Source organism: Ascaphus truei, chromosome 2, assembly GCF_040206685.1.
Source record: "Ascaphus truei isolate aAscTru1 chromosome 2, aAscTru1.hap1, whole genome shotgun sequence".
Lineage (NCBI taxonomy): Eukaryota > Metazoa > Chordata > Amphibia > Anura > Ascaphidae > Ascaphus > Ascaphus truei.
Genome location: NC_134484.1, coordinates 253,142,476 through 253,162,179, shown reverse-complemented (window position 1 = coordinate 253,162,179; position 19,704 = coordinate 253,142,476). Strand labels below are relative to the sequence as shown.

The following is a 19,704-nucleotide window of genomic DNA, read 5'->3' as shown; positions in this document are numbered from 1 at the left end:
GAAATACATGGGAAGAGGGAGGGAACTAGAGGGGGCTCGCGAGGTGTGAAATGGGGGGAAATTTGTTTGCAGCAAATGACATGGTCTTAAATTTGCATATTGCATTGTATTTTTGGACTTCGAGCCATCTGTTGATGAGGAGTTAAATAGTAGGATGGATACTCATTTTAAGTAAGTGGCCACTAATAGTTATTTGCATGCCAACAGCAATCATTAAAAATGGCTTGATAATATACCTTCCAGTCAGTTTAGTAAGATAATTAGGAACTGTTCAGTGGAGGCAGATTTTATGAGTCTAAAATACTGATGGATAGATTCATTGATAAAGGCTACGATGAGCAACTGGTTCGGGACTCTTTTCACAAGGCTAGATTAATGGATAGAGGAACTCTTGGCCAATTCTAAGAACAGGCGAGATCTCAATAGTGATAGATCTTCCATAATGAAAGTCAAATTAAGATAGATGTCCAATCAGGAACGCCTAAATGTATTACTAAATTCAACCAGTCGGGTCATGTAATACAGAAAATCCTTAAAAACACTGGAGTGTTCTCTTGTGTGTCCCACTTTTGGGTTCCAATCAACCCAAGACTGTACCTTTTGGTTTTTTAGAAAAACTAGAAAATGTCAAAAACATCATAGCACCTAGCAAATGCAAATATGTTGATGCCTCTGCCCCGGTTGTCCAGCGTCATCTGGCAATTCTGGTTGTGGCAGGATCAACATCACCTGCAAACACTTGGTTAGGTTTGACAATTTTTGATCACACTCTGGCGAGTTCTTAAGGGTTGAGGGTTTGATGAACTGTCTCGGCACCTATGTGCACGTGCTGGCTACAATACATTGGCCACACCACACGTCCATTGAGCACTATATTTCTTGAACACAGGCGTAATGTTTTGAGGGTTAACAATAATCATAGTGTATTCAGACACTTTGCAGCGAAATCACAAGGATTGAAGCAAATTAGGGGCTGATAACTTCAAGTCCCTGTGTAAAAAGGAATCCTTCTGGGTCTTTAAAATTTAACACCATTGCCCCTAAGGGCCCGAGTGAACATTTGGACACTAGTACCGTTGTTTAATGGTTCCAATGGGCTCGCTCTTTTTGGTTAGATGGATATTTCATTTTCACTTTTTATTTTAGGTCTTTAGTATTTTGTTGTAATCATGTATCCCATCTGAAAAATTACACCCTCACAAATTTGGGTTTAATATTATTGTAATTTTGCTTCTTTGTTTGAAGAAAGTGATCCCTCAATAAACCTCAACTCCCACAAATTAAATCTGTTGATGTAAAAAAAAAAAACAAAAAAAAAAAACACAAACCAACTGTTACTGTTGTATCGAATTCTCTAAAAAAAAAGTTTGTTATTGTATTCACATATTATTCATTATTTACTCTTTATGTATATTGTTGCAATTGATGCAGCATTTATATAATGAATCTTTAAGTACATCGCATTGTATTATATTCTCCAATTTTTCAGGTGTATGAATATCAGTTAAAATAAGGCTGCGGACAGGCAGGGAGCGGGCACGCTGGCACTTGTGCGCCCTGCTCGGCCGAGCGATTCGTGGCTGGCTAGGTGCGCGCGGTCAAGACGTCATGGAGCTGGTTCGCCCTCATTCGACGTACCGCTCATGTGATGCGCGAATGAGCGGCAGATTCAAATTTGCTTGCTTGGCAAACAGCTAAGTGCCGCGTATGCTCAGGCACTTGCTCCCGCTGGCCACACACACATTGTCGCAATGTGTTTCATCGCGGCCAGCGTGAGCGCGCCTGCTCAGCGCCACCCTGGTCAAGGCCAAAGTGTGTGCATCATTTGGCCTTAACACCTACTCCCTAGCATAGCTGCCCCTTATATTGCGATATACTAATGCATTTACATATGTTGGTTGCGTTTTAGCAATCACCGAGGGGGGCGGAAGGGGGAGGGGGGCGGACGAGAGGCCGTGTTTTTGTATAGTCTGTACTGTTAGGTTATCGCTGAGCATTTAAAGCTGGTGCCGACTACACACTCCATATTCATTGAAAGTTGCCCTTTGAGTGACGAAAGGCGTGGGCACGTACTGTGACGTCACAGAGGTAACAGATCGAGCAGAATAGACCTACACGGGCTACCAGTTTTTTGCGCACAGCTCTTTTCTACTCGAGCTCTTGTTTCTCATACATAGCTCTTCATTGTCAAGTGCTCTCCCCAGCCAGCCCATTGGGATCGAACTGCTATGGTCTGGATATATGCGTGGATGACTGCTGGAATTCCTGTTGCTGCTGAACACCATCCCACTCCAGAAACATGTGGATTGTGTAGAAAAGATCTCCCTATCGTTCTGTTACACTGAGATGTGCGGGATCATGATTATGAGATATTATTGAACATACAGGAAGCTGGGGAAATCTCCCTGAAGGAGCAGCACCAGGACCTCTTCACACCTATACAGTTCTTCCATATAGACATTTGACTCTGAACCATGTGCATCCATTCACGGTTTGGTTTTAATTTGACATGTTTTGTATGTGCATCTTTAGTTGATAATTTTATTCTACAACTGTTATATGCTTGAATATCATTTATTTTATGTGTTGTGTATATACTATATCTCCCAGTTGTGCCTTGAGTAGAGCGTGAATTAGAAATAGTATATTATGAGATATTATATGTGCATGCTTAAATCTTAATCTTAAATCTCCCCTTGACTTAATTTCTTATCTCTTCACTTTATATTAAATCTAGTAAACTTTTTTTTTTTTTAAATGCTATGTAGTATGCGCTTTGTTTTTTTTAGGATATAAAAAACAAAACAGCTGCTCAGAAGCTTGATAAAATCTATACTGCCATATTTTAGTATATAACCCTATCAATCTGCAAATGTGTAGGGGAAATCTATTCAGTTCATTTTCTGCGATCGGGGAGCAACAAGAATATATGCAAAAGTGGGTTCTTTTCACGCTGCTCCAAAGCTACAAAACTCATAGGTGTGAACCCAGTCTGGCAGCACTCTCAGGCACTAAGGCCTTCTTGGCCTGTTCCCACAAACGTGGTACTTCCCTTCAAGATGTGTGTCTCACACCCTTCTTCCATTCTTACACCTTCACTCAATTCATATGATAGAAGTTAAGATGTGCTAAACCTTGACACCTATAAGAGAATGTGGGCGTCTTAGTGTGCTCATTTGCATGCAATTACCTAGGATCCCTGTCTGCAGTTTAACCACTGAATGACTTGACAATCCTAGAGATCTCAAGTGCATGGCCATAGAAGTTCTTGTTCCTAATTGGCGAGGGGGAAATATTGCTAGCTCCCTTGGGTGGAGAGTGTCTCTGGATTTATGAGCTTCGCACTCTGGCGGGTGGTCCCGCTGACTGTCACTATTACCCTTACAAGCTCTGGGCCGTTCCACGGCGAATCTGCAGTTGCAGTTGATGACTTCTTTTCAAGTCTCCATGAGGCCTCGCGAGACCAGGAGTGGCGTGCTGCCCGGACGGAAGTTGCGGGAGAACAAGACGCAGCCTGTGTCGGAGAGAGGGGCCAGGAACTATTGTGCCAAAGACGAGACGGGAGACTCTCATATCTCCACCGCCTACTACCACTTTCCATCCGGTAAGTGGGCAGTCTCTGATAGAGGAGGTTCCAGTGGGATTATATCTATAGGATAATATATCTCATCAGTGTTAATCATCGGGTCGTTTATGAAATGTTTTTAGAATTATTCAGTTTACCTGTTATTCGTTTCAGCTTCCAATAGTATATTGCATGTTAGTCTAACTGTGTGTTATACATGCTTTAGCCTTACAGTATTATGCTATGTACCTTGTCTGTTTTTATTTCATGTATATGATCCCCATCGACTGAAGCCCGTTCCGGGAATTGAGTCATCTGCCAGGCCTGGTTGTATAATTTAATTTATTTATATATATCATTTGCTAGTGTTGGGCACCAGAGATATACTTCCTTTTTTCATGTTTATTTTTAATGTTTCAATATCTGTATATAAACATTGAGTGGGTATTTGTAGCAACAGCTGTTTTGAATGTGATCCTTTGCCATTCTGTTTAATAATTTTTTGGTTATCTGTATATGCAAAAGCACCTCAGGAATGGAGAAAATTTAAAACAACTTACCGTAATTTTCTTTTCCTGGAACCATGGCAGTGGGCACCTTTGGGGTTAATCCCTTCTCACTCTAGGTAGGACAGGAAATTGACTTTTGCAGGTAGGCCATAAAAGGCCCCTCCCTCTACCTGCAACTTAGTCTTAGGATTCTCCCTTAGCTGAAAAATATAACTGATAGGCATTAGACATACACAGGGAGGGTAACTATGTGCCCACTGCCATGGTTCCAGGAAAAGAAAATTACGGTAAGTTGTTTTAAATTTTCTCCTTTCCTGATCACCCTGGCAGTGGGCACCTTTGGGACGTACCCCAGCAGTGACAATTTTAGGGAGGGATACATAAGAAATAAACACCACCAGTTAATGCCTTTATCAGTTTGACCTTTATAAAATCACCTTACACTTCATTTCACTACAGATTGTAACACTCTAAGACCAAAGCTTGCGTCAGCTGATGATTGTACGTCTAGTCTGTAGTATTTCAAGAATGTATTGAATGAGGACCAGACTGCCGCTTTGCATATCTGGTGTAGCCTGGGCTTTAAATGCCCATGAAGTAGACATGGCCCTTGTAGAATGAGCTTTAATGTTCAAAGGTTTATCTTGTCCTTTGCTTTCATAAGCTTTTTTAATACAAGACACTATCCATTGGGAAATTGTTGTCTTTGATGCTGCTTGACCTTTCTTCGGTCCCTCTGGAATGATGAATAGTCTGTCTGACTTTCTGATATCTCGCATCCTTTCCATGTACACTTTTAGACATCTTACCACGTCTAATTTGTGTAGTCTTTCTTCTTTCTTATTCTTTGGTTCTGGACAAAATGACGGAATCACAATTTCTTGATTCAAATGGAACTGTGATAAAACCTTTGGCAGGAATTGATGTACTGGTCTGAGAACTGCCTTGTCTTGATGTATGACTAGGAATGGTTCCTTAGCTGATAGAGCCTGTAGTTCTCCCACTCTCCTTGCTGAGGTGATTGCTATCAAAAACGCCATCTTCCATGATAACCATTTTAAGCCTATCTCCTGTATAGGTTCAAACGGAGCTGCCGTTAGTACATCCAATACTAGGGACAAGTCCCATGTAGGTACCCTGTTCTTGATTTGAGGCCTTAATCTTTTAACTGCCTGCAAGAACCTGATGACTAATCTTTCCATTGCCAGATTGCTTTCCAATAAGGCTGATAGTGCAGAAACCTGTACTTTCAATGAGCCAAGACTGAGACCTTTCTCAAATCCCTTTTGCAGGAACTCTACTATTGATACACTTCTAGGTGAAAGGAAATGTTGTTTTTCTTTTTCACACCAATCGCGAAAGCAAAGCCAGATTCTATGGTATACTTTCGATGTGGAACTTTTCCTTGCTTGTAAAAGGGTTTGGATTGTTTTGTCTGAACAACCTTTCAGTCTCAATGTTTCCCGCTCAATCGCCATGCCGTCAAAGCCCATTGTTTGGCATTCGGATGACATATTGGCCCCTGTCGCATCAGCCCTTTGCGATCTGGTATGTGCCATGGTGTATCTACTGCCATATTTACCAAGTGTGTGAACCAAAGCCTTCTTGGCCATTATGGTGCTACGAATATCACCTCTGCTTGGTCTTCCCTGATTATTTTCGGAATTAGGGGAATTGGAGGGAACAGGTATGCCAACTTGAAGTCCCATTTGAAACAGAGCATCTGTACCTTGTGCGCTTGGATGAAACTGTCTGGCACAGTAGTTCCTTACCTTGCGGTTCTGATGTGTCGCCATGAGATCTATGTCTGGCTGACCCCATCGCTCTACCAGTTCTTGAAACACCTGTGGATCTAATGCCCATTCTCCTGGGTGTATGATGTTCCGACTTAGAAAGTCTGCTGTGACATTTTCCAGTCCTGGGATATGTATAGCTGTAATTTCCGACAAGTAGCGCGCTGCCCAAAAAAGGATTTCTGCTGTGAGGTTCATCAGCTTTCTGCTCCTGGTTCCTCCTTGTTCGGCTATATACTTGACAACTGAACTGTTGTCTGATTCTATTTTTATACAGCCACCTTTTAGTTAGTCTTGGAAAGCTTCTAGGGCCCTTTGTACTGCTTTTAGTTCCAGCAGATTTGATGGAAGATGCTTTACCTGGTTTGTCCTGGTTCCTTGCACCAATGTTTCTCCCATTTGGGCACCCCAACCCGCGTTGCTCGCATCTGTTGTAATTCTTACCCATTGCACTGGTTGTAGTGTTTGTCCTTTTTCCAGGTTTCGGGTATCTTCCCACCACTTTAATTCCTATTTTGTGTGTGGGTGTAACAAGATTCTTTGTCTTGTGTCTTTGTGATTCCCGTTCCATTGTTGCAGAAAATTGTTTTGTAATGGTCTCATATGTAGTGCTGCCCATTTTGTGACGCTTAATGTTGAAGCGAATTTCCCTAGGAGCTTCATGCATTCTTCTGCTGAAGTCCTGGTAGCTTTCCTGAGCTTCTTTGCTTGCATGGCTATGTCTTGCCTCTTTGCGTCTGGTAGTCTCACTTCTCCTTTGCTGTATCGAATTCTACCCCCAGAAATCTTAACAGCTGAGTGGGCATGAGATGATTCTTGTCTCTGTTTATTAACCAACCGTGCTGTTCCAGGAAGGTTATTACCATCTTCTGGTCTTGTTGTAGTTTCTCCAGACTTTTTGATTTTACCAGGATGTCGTCCAGGTATGGGTATATTTCTACCCCTCTTTCTCTCATTTCTGCCACTAGAGGGGCTAGAACCTTTGTAAACGTCCTTGGGGAAGTCGCCAGACCAAATGGCAGTGCTGTGTACTGATAATGATCTTGATTTACTGCAAACCTTAGAAATCTTTGGTGTCCCTTTGCTATGGGCACATGTAGATAAGCGTCTTTTAAGTCTATCACCACCATCCAGTCTCCAGGTTGTACTTCTTGAATAATCAGGTTCAACGACACCATCTTGAATTTTCTTATTCTCAAGAATAAATTTACCTTTCTTAGGTCTAGGATTGCTCTGTAATCCCCTGTAGGTTTCTTTACTAGAAATATTCTGGAATAAATTCCACTTCCTCTGTCTTCCTGAGGTACCTTCTTTATTACTTCTGCTTGTAATAACTTCTTTAAAGCCGAATTCATTTGCCTTCTTTTTTCCTTGGACTGTATCCATGTTATTAGGCCCATATTTCTTCTTGGCATCTCTCTGAATTCTATACTGTACCCCTGACGAATGGTCTCTAATACCCAATTGTCCTGTATTGTTTGGGCCCATGTTGCAGAAAACTGCTTCAGTCGCCCTCCTACTGGCAACTGCTGGGCCCTCTGACCTTCATGTGGACTTGTTCTTTGTGAATGATCCTCTTCCTCTGGCGCCACGAAAAAGCCGATTCTGGCCGCCCCTCCATGTTGTTTGTCTTGGAAATGACCTGCCAGGTCTATATGCCTTTGCTTCCTTATACTGGTTTCTATTAGCCTGTTGGAAACCAAATCTTCTGGCCCTGTAAAAAAGTGCTCTTACCTCCTGATGCTTTTGTTATTATCACATCCAGTTTGTTACCGAAGAGGAATTCACCTTCAAATGGTAATCCACATAAGCTGTGCTTTGATGCTGTGTCAGCCATCCACTGTCTGAGCCATAAAGCCCTTCTTGCTGATACCGCTAGTGCCATAGATTTAGCTGCTAATTTTACCGCATCCAATGAGGCCTCCGCTATGTAATCTGTTGCCCACTTTACTTCGGACAGTGCTTTAAGAATAGCACTTCTTTTTACACCCTTGTCTATTGCCTCTTCAATGTTGGCAATCCACACTCGCATAGCCCTTGCTGCTGATGTAGTTGCTATGGCAGGTTTGTAGGATGTTCCTGCTGTAACATATGCTTTCTTCAACACGTAATCCATCTTCCTATCCATAGCGTCCTTCAATGACGCAGCTTCCTCTATTGGGATTGTGGTCTTTTTTACTGTTCTGGAAATAGCAGTATCCACCTTTGGGCTGACATCCCAAAATTTTACCCCCTCTTGTAGGAATGGATACATCTTCCCAAACCTTTTAGGCGTAAATACTCTGGCGTCTGGTCGCGCCAACTCCACCTGAATGAGGTCCTTAATTACTTGATGGATAGGAAAGACTACCTTTTCTTTGTCTCGCCCCAAAAAGTTTATCCTTCTTGTGGGTTAACTCTTCAGTGTCTTCTAGTTCCAATGCCTGTCTCATGGCTTTGATGAGTGGATCCACCATTTCTACATCAAATTCAGATTCCTCTTCCTGAATATCTTGATCTGATGAATCCATTTCACCCTCTGATACTTGAAAACAATCAATGTCAGACTCATCTGATGCAAAACCATTCCCCTTATCCAGACTGGTTTGGGATCTAGATCTTTTCTGCGCCGGGTTAACAGCTTGCTGGACTGCCGCATTAACACTCTGTTTAACTGCGTCCTTCATCAATACAAGGAAAGTGCTCATTTGTTCGTTGGAATCCCCTGCAGCTGCCTTAAGACAATCTTTACATCATTTCTTCCCTATTAGGGCTGGTTTCTCGCAAGCTGAACACCATTTAGATTTCTTAGCAACCTTTCTTTTATGCTGCAGGGATTCCCCCGTACCCTTTGAAGATTCTGCTTCTGGGAGGGTAACCGCCGAACTATTTTATAAAAACAAAATAAATACTAAACATACACCCTAATGTATATAGACCATCTCTCTTTCCCATGTAGAACTAAAAACTAAGGACTCACCTAGTCTTGGGAACTGAAGTTTTGGGTGTTTCCATTTTCAAATCCATTTCCAGCACTTGGCTTCTCCCTGCTGAGCGTTCCATGCTGCAGTCTCTCATTCACACATACACACAATGTGTCCGTCGCTTCTGTGACGTCATCAAGTGCTTGTGCACGGCCCGCGTGTCTGTGCACGCATCTGCCGGCTGGAACGTGACGCGCGCGCTCCCATGTGGTCGCGTGCACTGTTCCCTCTACCGCAGCGTTCCCGACGCTAGCGCAGTCAATTTGAGCCTTTTCTCCGGCTCGCAGCTATGGCTGCTCCCACCTCCGCGATGTAGCTGGCTCCTGGGGTTCCTTTTACCGCAGCGTACCAGACGCTAATGCGGTGAGTCTGGGCCTCCCCGGGCTCTCAGCTGCAGCTGCTATGCTCCCCCTCTGCGCACCATTTCTTTACCTTTCGTTTGGTACCGGGGCTTCCTTGCATGTAAGCTTCCACGCCCGCGGCAGCAGCTGCTCCCCACCCCACAGATGTACTGGGTTCCTGGGGCTCCCCCGACTCTTAGGGGTCTCCGTCTTGCCGCCGCATGGGCTCGTCGACCGGAGCTTCAGGGCAGAGAGGCTGAGGTCCCTAGATATCTGCACAAGGTGCAGTAGGTGAGTCCCTTTACAAAATAAAAAATCCCACTCCTAGCTGTGAGGACAGGAAAAAGACTAAGGTGCAGGTAGATGGAGGGGCCTTATATGGCCTACCTGCAAAAGTCTATTTCCTGTCCTACCTAGAGTGAGAAGGGATTAACCCAAAGGTGCCCACTGCCAGGGTGATCAGGAAAAATCCATTTTTAAATGGAGTAGAACAGTGGCGGCCAACCCATGGGCGGAAGAGGGCAGAGGGGAATGAAGGAGGAGAATGGAGGGAGGGGCATGGAGCAAGGAGAGAGAGGGGCATGGAGCGAGGAATGGAGAGGGGCACGGAGCGAGGAAGGGAGAGGGGCATGGAGCGAGTAAGGGGAGGGGCGTGGAGCGAGTAAGGGGAGGGGCGTGGAGCGAGTATGGGGAGGGGCGTGGAGCGAGTATGGGGAGGGGCATGGAGCGAGTATGGGGAGGGGCATGGAGCGAGTAAGGGGCATGGAGAGAGGAGGGAGACAGGACAGTGGCCTGACAGAATCTGTGCCCAAGTATTGGCACGCCTTTGGGGGGGGGGAAAAAAAAAAAAAAAAAAAGAGAGAGAGAGAGGTTGACCACCCCGGAATAGAAAATGAAACACTTATCACCTTCACTCAATTCATATGATAGGAGTTAAGATGTGCTAAACCTTGACACCTATAAGAGAATGTGGGCGCCTTAGTGTGCTCATTTGCATGCAATTACCTAGGATCCCTGTCTGCAGTTTAACCACTGAATGACTTGACAATTAGTTGCAGCAGGATTTTGGGACGTATGGAAGACATGCAAATGTATCTTCAGCTTTTTCTCTCTCTCCATAATATCACAATGAGCCAAAAAGGGGTGAAGTCTAATAGGGCTCTTTGTTAATGTACAAATAATTATTTAACAAAAAGAGATTAGGGATATATATATATATATATATATATATATATATATATATATATATATATATATATATATATATATATATATATATATATATATATTCCCATAATGGCCAGTGGGCTACCACAGTGTTAATGTGTTGGGGGAAACTACATAATACTTCTGTATCTCCTTTTTTCAACTAATTGGATTCTGCGGAAAACTCCCAGGCGTCGCCATGATTAGATCCACAAGCAAAACGTTATACAACTGGTCAACCATAATACAATGATCATTCAATAACTAGGTCTGTGACATGTGCAGACACAATGAAGTTTGTGTTAAAGAATATTTAGTCTTTACTATAGTTTTTTTAAATCACAACAGAGGAGCAAATGCCAATTGTTGGGCTTTTTTCTATTTTTAGTTGATTTGGCATTTTCTATTTACTTCTCACAATGGAGAAAAACATATTCCACATCTTAGGTCATGGTGCTTCACTTTACATGTGCCTTAATGCTATGAAGCGCAGGTAAGCATGCAGGATCTTCACTTGAAGACCTTACACCTCAGTGAACGCGCACCAGACCAGGGGGGAAAAAACCTAGGAGGCCGATACCTTATATATGGACCGTACAACATCTCATGGCTCCATTAGAAGTCATAAAGCTACCACCATCTTTATTAAAAGGTCTATTAGAACTCTTATGGCAGTTGTATAGCTTGAAGACATTTTATGGATTAATATTGATGGGATTAATGAACATTTTTTCTAAGAATATGTCCACATTAGTGGGACTAACCAGGGGACCCCAGATTGAAATGTTACAATTTGCAATTGCCCTTCCTGTAAACACGGCAGGCATAGAGTCAGCCGGAGGAAGCACTATAATAATATTAACTTTATTTCATATAGTTTTCTCCCAATGGGACTCAAAGTTCTTCACAATTATAGTATAGCACGGTATGCAGAACATAGGAATTTTACTGACACTGTCCCAGCACAGATGAGCTTACAATCTGTTTTTGGTGCCTGAGGCACACGGAGATAAAGTGATTTGGGCAAGGTAACAAGAATCTGACACTGGAAAATTAACCATGTTCCCCATTCAAACTCTGTGTCATTGTTTACAGTGTCTTTACTCACTAAGCCGCAGCTTCTCCACTATGGAAGTGGTGAGGCCACAGTAAGTCTTACAGTCGTTTGCATGCATTCCCATAAGTCACGGTTTGATTCCACACAGCAATATGGCATCTGCCATACCACACCATACAATCAAACCAGTCCGCTCCATGTGACACCTTGGTAAATAAACAGTTATACTATCATCTGTGTCACCACGGAACACTTGAAAGCAAAATATAGAACAGATGAGGTAGAAGCTTTGTGGCCAACAATAAAAGGTTGGTTTCAAAACTAGATACACAAGTCTCCAACAAACAACTAAAAGTCAACAACTACTGGTTGTGCTCCTTGTAGTGTCCGACAGGTACTAATGCTACATGTGTATAACAAGTGGAATGCAGATAGAATAACTGATAACTATGAGATAGAGTGCAAATATAAAGATTTGTGATACTTACCAAGAGCGTCTTCTCCCATCTTAAATACGAAAATCATGCCAAAAATGGAAGAAAAACAAAAACAAAATCAAAGCAGTTATTTTCAGGTTACAATGCATTTAGATATTTTCTCAATTACAGTGCCCATTTTGGTGGAAACGTGCACTTTGACATTTCTTTTAAGTTACAGTATATTAGTAAGACCACAATGATGTCCAAGCATTGGTCGGAGTATTTTCCATGTGCCCTTCATTTGAAGCAGAGTTGAGTTTTACATGGAAGAGGATTGAGGGATTTTCCTCGTTTCTAAAATGAACATGCTGCACTTTGTGATAAGAAGTGTCAATATTAAATGCTAGCTCAATGAATATTCTAGTGAATTAACTTTTGCATCTGGCCCTTATACAGATCAGATGTAATGCACTTGCATGTTCACAGAGTCACAGCTACACAAGGCTGTAATCTCAATGTAGATTAGATTATGGACGCTATTCCTTTGAGAAGTTTCTGCTGCATCTTTTCCCCGTTTGTGGCATGGCTCCGACACGCTTGATTCATGCTATATCTGTACTTGTACTGTATCATTGCTCTGTATATAAATAATAGCATGATCAAATACTGCATCAACTGGAGTTGTCCATCAAACTTGGTATCTTGTGGGCCTAATAGTGGTAAATACCAGAAGATTATGGATGTGTAGCACAAAGGGTCCATTTAGATTCAAAGCACGGAGACAGCATTTATTAATTTTACTAAGAGCCATTTGTCTAACTCTTTTTGTGTGTGTATATATCTATATATACATATAAACACACTCCATAAAATGCACCAGAGAGGTGCATAAAAAATAAAAAGGATCCAAAAATGGTGTCCTCTGGAGTCCAGGCAGCTTGCTTCAAGGTAACAATCACAACCTATTATGACACCTATACAAAAAAAAGAGAACAACAAGCACACGCTCCATGTGTAAAAGCCAACTAACAATTGAATGTTCTGGACAGAAATAAAAGTATCGCACTCACAAACGTGAGCGGTAAAAGGGCATATTATGAGTCAAGTTCATGCTCCATAACATCAGGTAGAGTGGAGTCGTAGCAGTCCAGTGTCAGACTCTGGGCGCACTCCACGAACCAGAGTACGCTGTGCCACCACAAATTTGGGTCCTCCGGCAACCAGTAGTGTGTTGTTAGGTTCCTCCTGTGTCTATCCTATGCCTTTTTACCGCCAACGTTTGCAATACTTTTATTTCTGTCCAGAATATTACATTCTTAGTCGGATTTTACACATGGAGCGTGCGCTTGTTCGTGTGTGTGTGAGATATAGATATATATATATCAAATGAGAATAGCACTTGTGAGCACATTCACTTGTCTTAGACAAGTCTGCAACCCTACTTTTCGCCATTATCACATACCATAGTGCTCCCACTGCAGCAAAGGATTCTGGGAAGTGACATGCAAATGAGCACAGTGTCACCTTTTGCCCCGCACCTCCCCTCCCCCCACCCACCCCCCCCCCACACACACAGTAGGATCCACCTCATTGGCAGATTTAGCCAATTCTAGCGCATGAGAGACTAAAGCATGCTTTAAGACGTGGCAGAAACAGTCTGTGTTAATATTCAACAATAGGTTGAAGCTGAGGTCAGAAGAAACTGGAGGACCAGATAAACAGTTTAACAATTTAGTAGTGCATTGCCATTCCAGTTGACTACTGAATTCGGAGTGGTGCGAGTATTCAGCAGGAAATGCGCCTTATATTCCCAGCAGAGGAAAGCACCAGAGACCTTCCTTACAGACAGTTACATTTGGTGTATTGGCAGAAAAGTAACCTGTATTACTAGTAGACAGTAAAGCATTGGGAAGAACTTTTTCTGTAAGCTTTTATCGTATTAAACATTGTGACAATAGATTTATATACACACGAAGGAGCGGCTTCAGTGAGTAAAGGCACTGACTGGCACTGAGAGTTTGAAGCAGGGGAGCCCGGTTCAATTCTCGGTGTCGACTTCTTGTGACCTTGAGCAAGTCATTTTATCTCCCTGTGCCTCAGGCACCAAAAAAACAGGATAGTAAGCTCCACGGGGCAGGGACCTGTGCCAGCAAAATGTCTCTGTAAAGCGCTACGTAAAACTAGCAGCGCTATACAAGAACATGCTATTATTATTACTATCACAAGCAGGGCCGCCGACAGGGTGGGACAGCCGGGACCTGTGTCCCAGGCCCGGTGGTTGTGAGGGGACCGGCGGCTGTACAAAACAGCAAAACAGTTGCCGCCTGGCCTCGGCTCTCCGCAGCTGCAGGCCTCCTTCATCACTGACTGTCCCATGCCGGGCCCTCTGACGTCGGTGTGCGCCTCCCTCTAATGCCAGCACGCGCCGGAAGCAGGGCCAAGCGTACTTCCGTCGCGCTGACGTCACAGAGGGCCGTCGCACTGCAGTGTCGGAAGCTTGACATGGGACAGAGTGAGGCCTGCAGCTGAGGGAGAGCCAGGGCCCGGCAGCAATTGCTTTGTATTGTATATGTATTGGGATTTGTTTTAGTAATTGGGGTTTTTATTACACACTTGTTTTTTTTTTGTATGTATTGTTTTTTTTGTTTAAAGATGTATATGGGGTTTTTAAATATGTATTTGTTTTTTTTTTAATATGTTCGTTAGAACCTAACTTGTACTGCAGCCATTGAGGCTTTGGTATTATCCTTTAAATTAAATTAATAAAGGATTATTTTGGTTCCTTGGGAGGTTTATAGAGTGATCCGTTTTTCTACATGTTTTTTTTAATTGTTTATGTGACTTATTGATGTGTACTAATAAATTCCATTTGTCTTTTAATTCTGACTTTTAATGCTTAATTACTTTGTTGATTACGATTATTCTTGAGCGCACATAGGCATTCTGTTTGTCTTTTGTGTGTTTATATATTACTTTTTTCCTTGCACCACCAGTTAGCCTGTATTTGATATTTATCTAGGGTTAATTTAAACTGGTTTTTAATATCGTTTATATTTGGTAGTGTTGAGCGACACCGTTTTGTGTGTTTGATAGATATTTGTTTTTTTTATATGTATTTGCTTTTTATTTTATGTGTTTTTTTTTAATATGTATTGGGGGGTTGTGTGTATTGGGGAGGTGTTTTTTGTATATATTTGGGGGAGTTTTGATTTATTTGAGGATGGGAAGTTTTTTGTATTGGTTTTTTTTTTGGTATATATTTTGTGAGGGGGGAGGGAATGAGTACGATGGGGGATTAAGTGGGGTTAATGATTGAGGGGGGGGAGAGAGAGGAGGGGGTGAGTGAGGAAAAGGGGGAGTAAGAGCGAGAAATAAATAAAATGTGCTTGTGTACACGCACTCAAAGTGCGTGTACTGGTGCGCTAAGTGAGGGTCCTCAGTAGGTGGGGAAACGTGTAGGAGTTCAGCAGCAGACACACGATTGGCATTCTCCCATAGTGTCCTCCCCGTAGCACTAGTAAACTCAGAGCTTCAGTGAAACGCAAACGGAGGAATCATCACTTCCGGGACGTCACGTCAGTTCCGGGAGTGTCCCGCAGCAATCGGAACGCCGGTCGGAGGAAGGGGGGTTCATCGCGTAGTGGAGCTCGGACCGATGCTTACCAACACGGGTCTTCAGCCCACAAGCGCGCATCACCCCCATCCACAACAGACCAGGAAGGCGCCCAGTGGGTTGTGTACACGGACTTTTTACCACAGAACTCTAAGCTGAATACCCATACAGAAGAGGGGAGAACAGAGACTTGTATTACAAGGTAATTTACTTTTCTTATTTATCTTTTCTGTGAGTGCAGTTTTTATTGTTTATAGAATAAAAGTATATAAAGATATTTTACATTTTTTGCACCCTCTATTTTTTTTTTTTTAGTAAGAGTGGGACACAAGGGAGAGAAATACATGTGAGGCGTGGGGGGGGGGGGAGGGGCAGGGATTGAGCGAGAGTGGGGTAATTGGAGGGGGCAGTGTGACAATTGAGCCAGAGTGGAGAGAAACACATGGGAAGAGAGGGAAATAGAGGGGCTCGCGAGGTGTGAAATACGGGGATCACAACTCCACCGATGGAGGGGGAGCACCGGTCATAACTAGTCCTAGGCCCCGGAAATCTGGCTGCAGCCATGTACACAAGCAAACATATATACACACACACACACACACAAATAAAAAACATGTATGCAAAGTGTTCCCACTGCACTGCCCAGTGGGCGGCAATGAGGAAGTACCCTAGACACATGGCCACATCACGCGCTGTCCAGTAAAGTTTTAGCATATTGACATCAAATAATTCAGTACCATTCATGTCAAATGGTGACAGCTTCAGCAATGGTGCCCCCCTTTTTATACGAAAAAAGGCAGACAGCCTGATGTTTGCCTAAAGCTCACAGATGAGATTAAAGAGGACACTACATCAAATATCTGGCCTTTTCCCTTTCCCCTGGGAGGATCTCAGCAGGTAAATGAGCTTTCAGCACACAAACAGATTTCCAGTCAATGCCGAGGAAGTCAGAGGAAGTGGAGAAGGAACAGGATCTCCCTTCTACTTCCTGATAGCAAACCGCAATTTCCTCGTGTGACATTAGCAGTAACTGGCACGTCTGAGTGATCATGGAGGGAAGCTGGCCCATGCAATTAACCCTTTCTGTGCCACAACAGGAGCCGCACCAGAGTGCCATGGCCTCTCTGGCAAACAGCGATTATGTGATCGCTCCTCGGCAATCACAGTCACTAACAAATGGAAGAGGAGGGTCCTGTCTGCACTAAATAAGGTAAGTATTTAGATAGAATAGATTATTGCTGTCCTAGATGTTTGGGGCTTCCTTCACTGCTGCAAGGGTAGAAGGGATGTAGTAGGGGTTGTTTTTAGACTACGGCTCCAGACACTTCATGCATACGCGCGTCGGAGCGCCTGGAGGCGCATGCACCAGTTTTAGCCGCGACCTGTGGTTGCGCGTCCGGTGAAGAGCAAGAGATCGCAACGGGCCATGATGTCACGCGGCTGGTTTGCCCTCATTGGCTGAACTGCCGCCGTGACGTAGCCACAGTGCCAAAAATCTTGTCTTTTGGTGAAGGTGAACGCGCATCGCGCACACATGCAAACTGGGGCCTGACATATAATCTGTGTGCGTCGCACACGCAGTCGCAGCCACCGGGGACGAAGCACTTTATAGGCAACATCCACCCCAGTAATACAGACTCTGTCCCATGAGTAAACTCTAGTTGCCAGCATGAAAGCAGACGGTTTAACATCTTGTCTTCTTCCCATAGCAGGCTACACAAAACAACTGCATTTCAATCAACATAGCCCATAGCTTGTCGTCTCTGTTGCTGTCTGGAAGAGAAAAAAAAATAGTCTACATGTACTATTCAAGGGTTTTCAGTTCTGCTTCCAGTATTACAGTACCTTGGAGGGAGAGAGGCAACAGCTACAGATAACACTATTAACTCCAACCTTTTAACTGATCTTGATTTTCCTCTTTGTAAAATATTTTCTGGCCATGCAGACAGATTCTGAGGAAAGTATTAGAGGTGTGTTTCAAGATCAGTCCGATGGCCTGGATTGCCATGGACGTGGAATCTCAGGCCACTTCCCCAGTTGAAGCAGCATCTTCATTATTGAGAATAACAAGGTTCAATTGCAGTGCCCGTCATGGTTGGACTACATATATACAGAGCACCTTTTAGTACACAAAGTCCCGAAGCTACCAACAGCGAATCACGTTGAGGTAGACCTCCAGACACTTTCAGAAAGCTTAGACGCGCTACCTTGTGTGACGGGGAAAAATGAAACGGCGAGGCACGAGAAGCTGGGGCAGGCAGAAGTGTTGTCAAATCTATGTCCGATGCAGAGGCAGTGAGACTGTGATGTGTCCTCGGTGCCAATTGTCTAGTTTTAATGCTTTTAAAAAAAAAAAAAATGTATGATTCTTAACCCTTTTTATAGATAAAGATTTTTCTCATTTGATCTGCACTATTGTGTCCAATTCTCTCGTCCTCTGTGGTATCATTCCTCCATGTTTTATTCTGGTTCCGATACAAAGGAAGAAAGTAGCCACAATTTTGGATTTTCCCACTACACTATTACAGGGGTGCGTGAGAATTTTTTGGGGTGCGCGGCGGGTACAGATGTGCCACTCTTTCCCCCAAGGCATTTAAATTAAATGCCGGGGGACCACGCCAAGGCCTCCGTAACTAACTTACCTTCTCTCCGACGGTTTAGGCGATGCGTCGACATGGCAATGCAGTGTCAAATGACGCCGGATACCAGGTATGGGGGGCGTGAACAGGCAGGGGGTTGCAGGGCCATACGTTTGCGCACCCCTGCTCTATTACACGGTGAGTAGGCAATCTATAGGAGCCAAGACACCTGTGTTTTTCACCATTTAAAAAGAGATTTGCACTATTATTTTTTCTCTTTTTTCTATGGTGTTCTCTCTAGCTCCCCCTGGATTTTGAAGATCTCTCTCTTACTGGAGAATATCAAAGACAGTCCCTTCCGGAAAGTTACCAGGAAAAAAATATATACTTATTTTATATATTTTGAATTCCCTTTGCTGTGCACAATTGACTTGTCACAAGCACTATTATTTAATTACTATTGTGCCACGTTTGTAACTACATATTTAATCTGTTGAAATTATATTCACCTAGTCTAGTGTATTTTGTATTTCACTTTAAAGCACGTGTAATCTGTGGGAGCACTGACCTTTTCACCTTGTTGTTTGTCTGATAAAATCATTTAGACTACCATTATATCATCCATATGCAACATAAGGATGGGATAGAAGGGAGAAATTGCAGTTTAAAAAGTTTCAGTGTTTATCATTCAGCTGCAAGGAGAACAAGTTTAAATGTGTGCTCCTCTACGTAGAGGAACATTTAACCCAGATAAATAATTAAAAGGGATTGTTCTAACACCAAAAAGCGGGGAAGGGGGGGGGGAGACAGTTGCCATCACTGCTGGTATTATTGAACAGATAAAATCCCATTCATACAGCACATGTAAACTTTCCCTGTGTCCGGGTGTTGCCAGGGGACAGAAGCTAATTGAGTCAAATGCAGCACCTCTTGTTTAGAGGTATGTAACCATACTGAACCATCACCGTTTTTCTGGTCCCCAAATATGTAATTTTAGGTTAACCTGATTAGGTTTGTCAGAATGAGAAGCGAGGCAATAGGTTCACACTGCCACACTATATTGTGACCTCCTCTGCCTTGCAATATAAATCTGGTCAGAGATGTGGTACTTCTGTGGTAGACAATCGTTTCATTTGCAGCAACGTTACCTTGCAGTTGTTGCTTTTCATATGCAACTCTAGGCTCTTTAAGTTTACAAAGGAACACAGGCAGATCTGTAAACAAGACAATGAAAAAGAATTACTTCCCCAAAAGATGCATACATGTGCCTGTTAATGTAGGAATGACTAAAATGCTGACTATTAGACTGTAAGCTTTTTTTGGGGCCAGGACTAACCTCCTTCAACCAACTGTAGAGAAAAGGTTGCCCCAGGAAATATGATGCTTTCATGCTCCTATTCGCACCAACTCCATCTATATACCATGGAGCTCAAGACTTGAAGTGCTGTCTAATTTTTCTATTGCACAGGACAGCTAATAATGTTTTATGCTTAGTAAACTCACTCCTGCAGTGCACCCTTTGCTTAGCCTCCATCAATAATTTACTCCATTTGAATACTGGTTGATGCTCACACCACCTCCATGATCCTTAACATATTTCCAAACATCTTGCATTTTATGTGAAAGCTAAAAATCTGTTGCTAATTCCTTTCGGGACTT

General features: G+C 43.1%; 1 protein-coding gene across 3 annotated transcripts in view; it reads right to left on the bottom strand.

Moving 5' to 3' along the window:
* Positions 1-19,704, bottom strand: part of LOC142487214 (uncharacterized) — a 65,332-nt gene that overhangs the window by 43,441 nt on the left and 2,187 nt on the right. For 2 of the 3 annotated variants that reach the window (XM_075586058.1, XM_075586059.1), the window contains exons 3-4: positions 19,194-19,259; positions 11,923-11,941 (exon numbers count right to left, since the gene is read on the bottom strand). In XM_075586058.1, coding sequence (XP_075442173.1) covers positions 11,923-11,941; positions 19,194-19,259 — 85 coding nt within the window. The remainder of the gene's footprint in view (positions 1-11,922; positions 11,942-19,193; positions 19,260-19,704) is intronic. The other variant, XM_075586060.1, reaches the window with a different exon arrangement.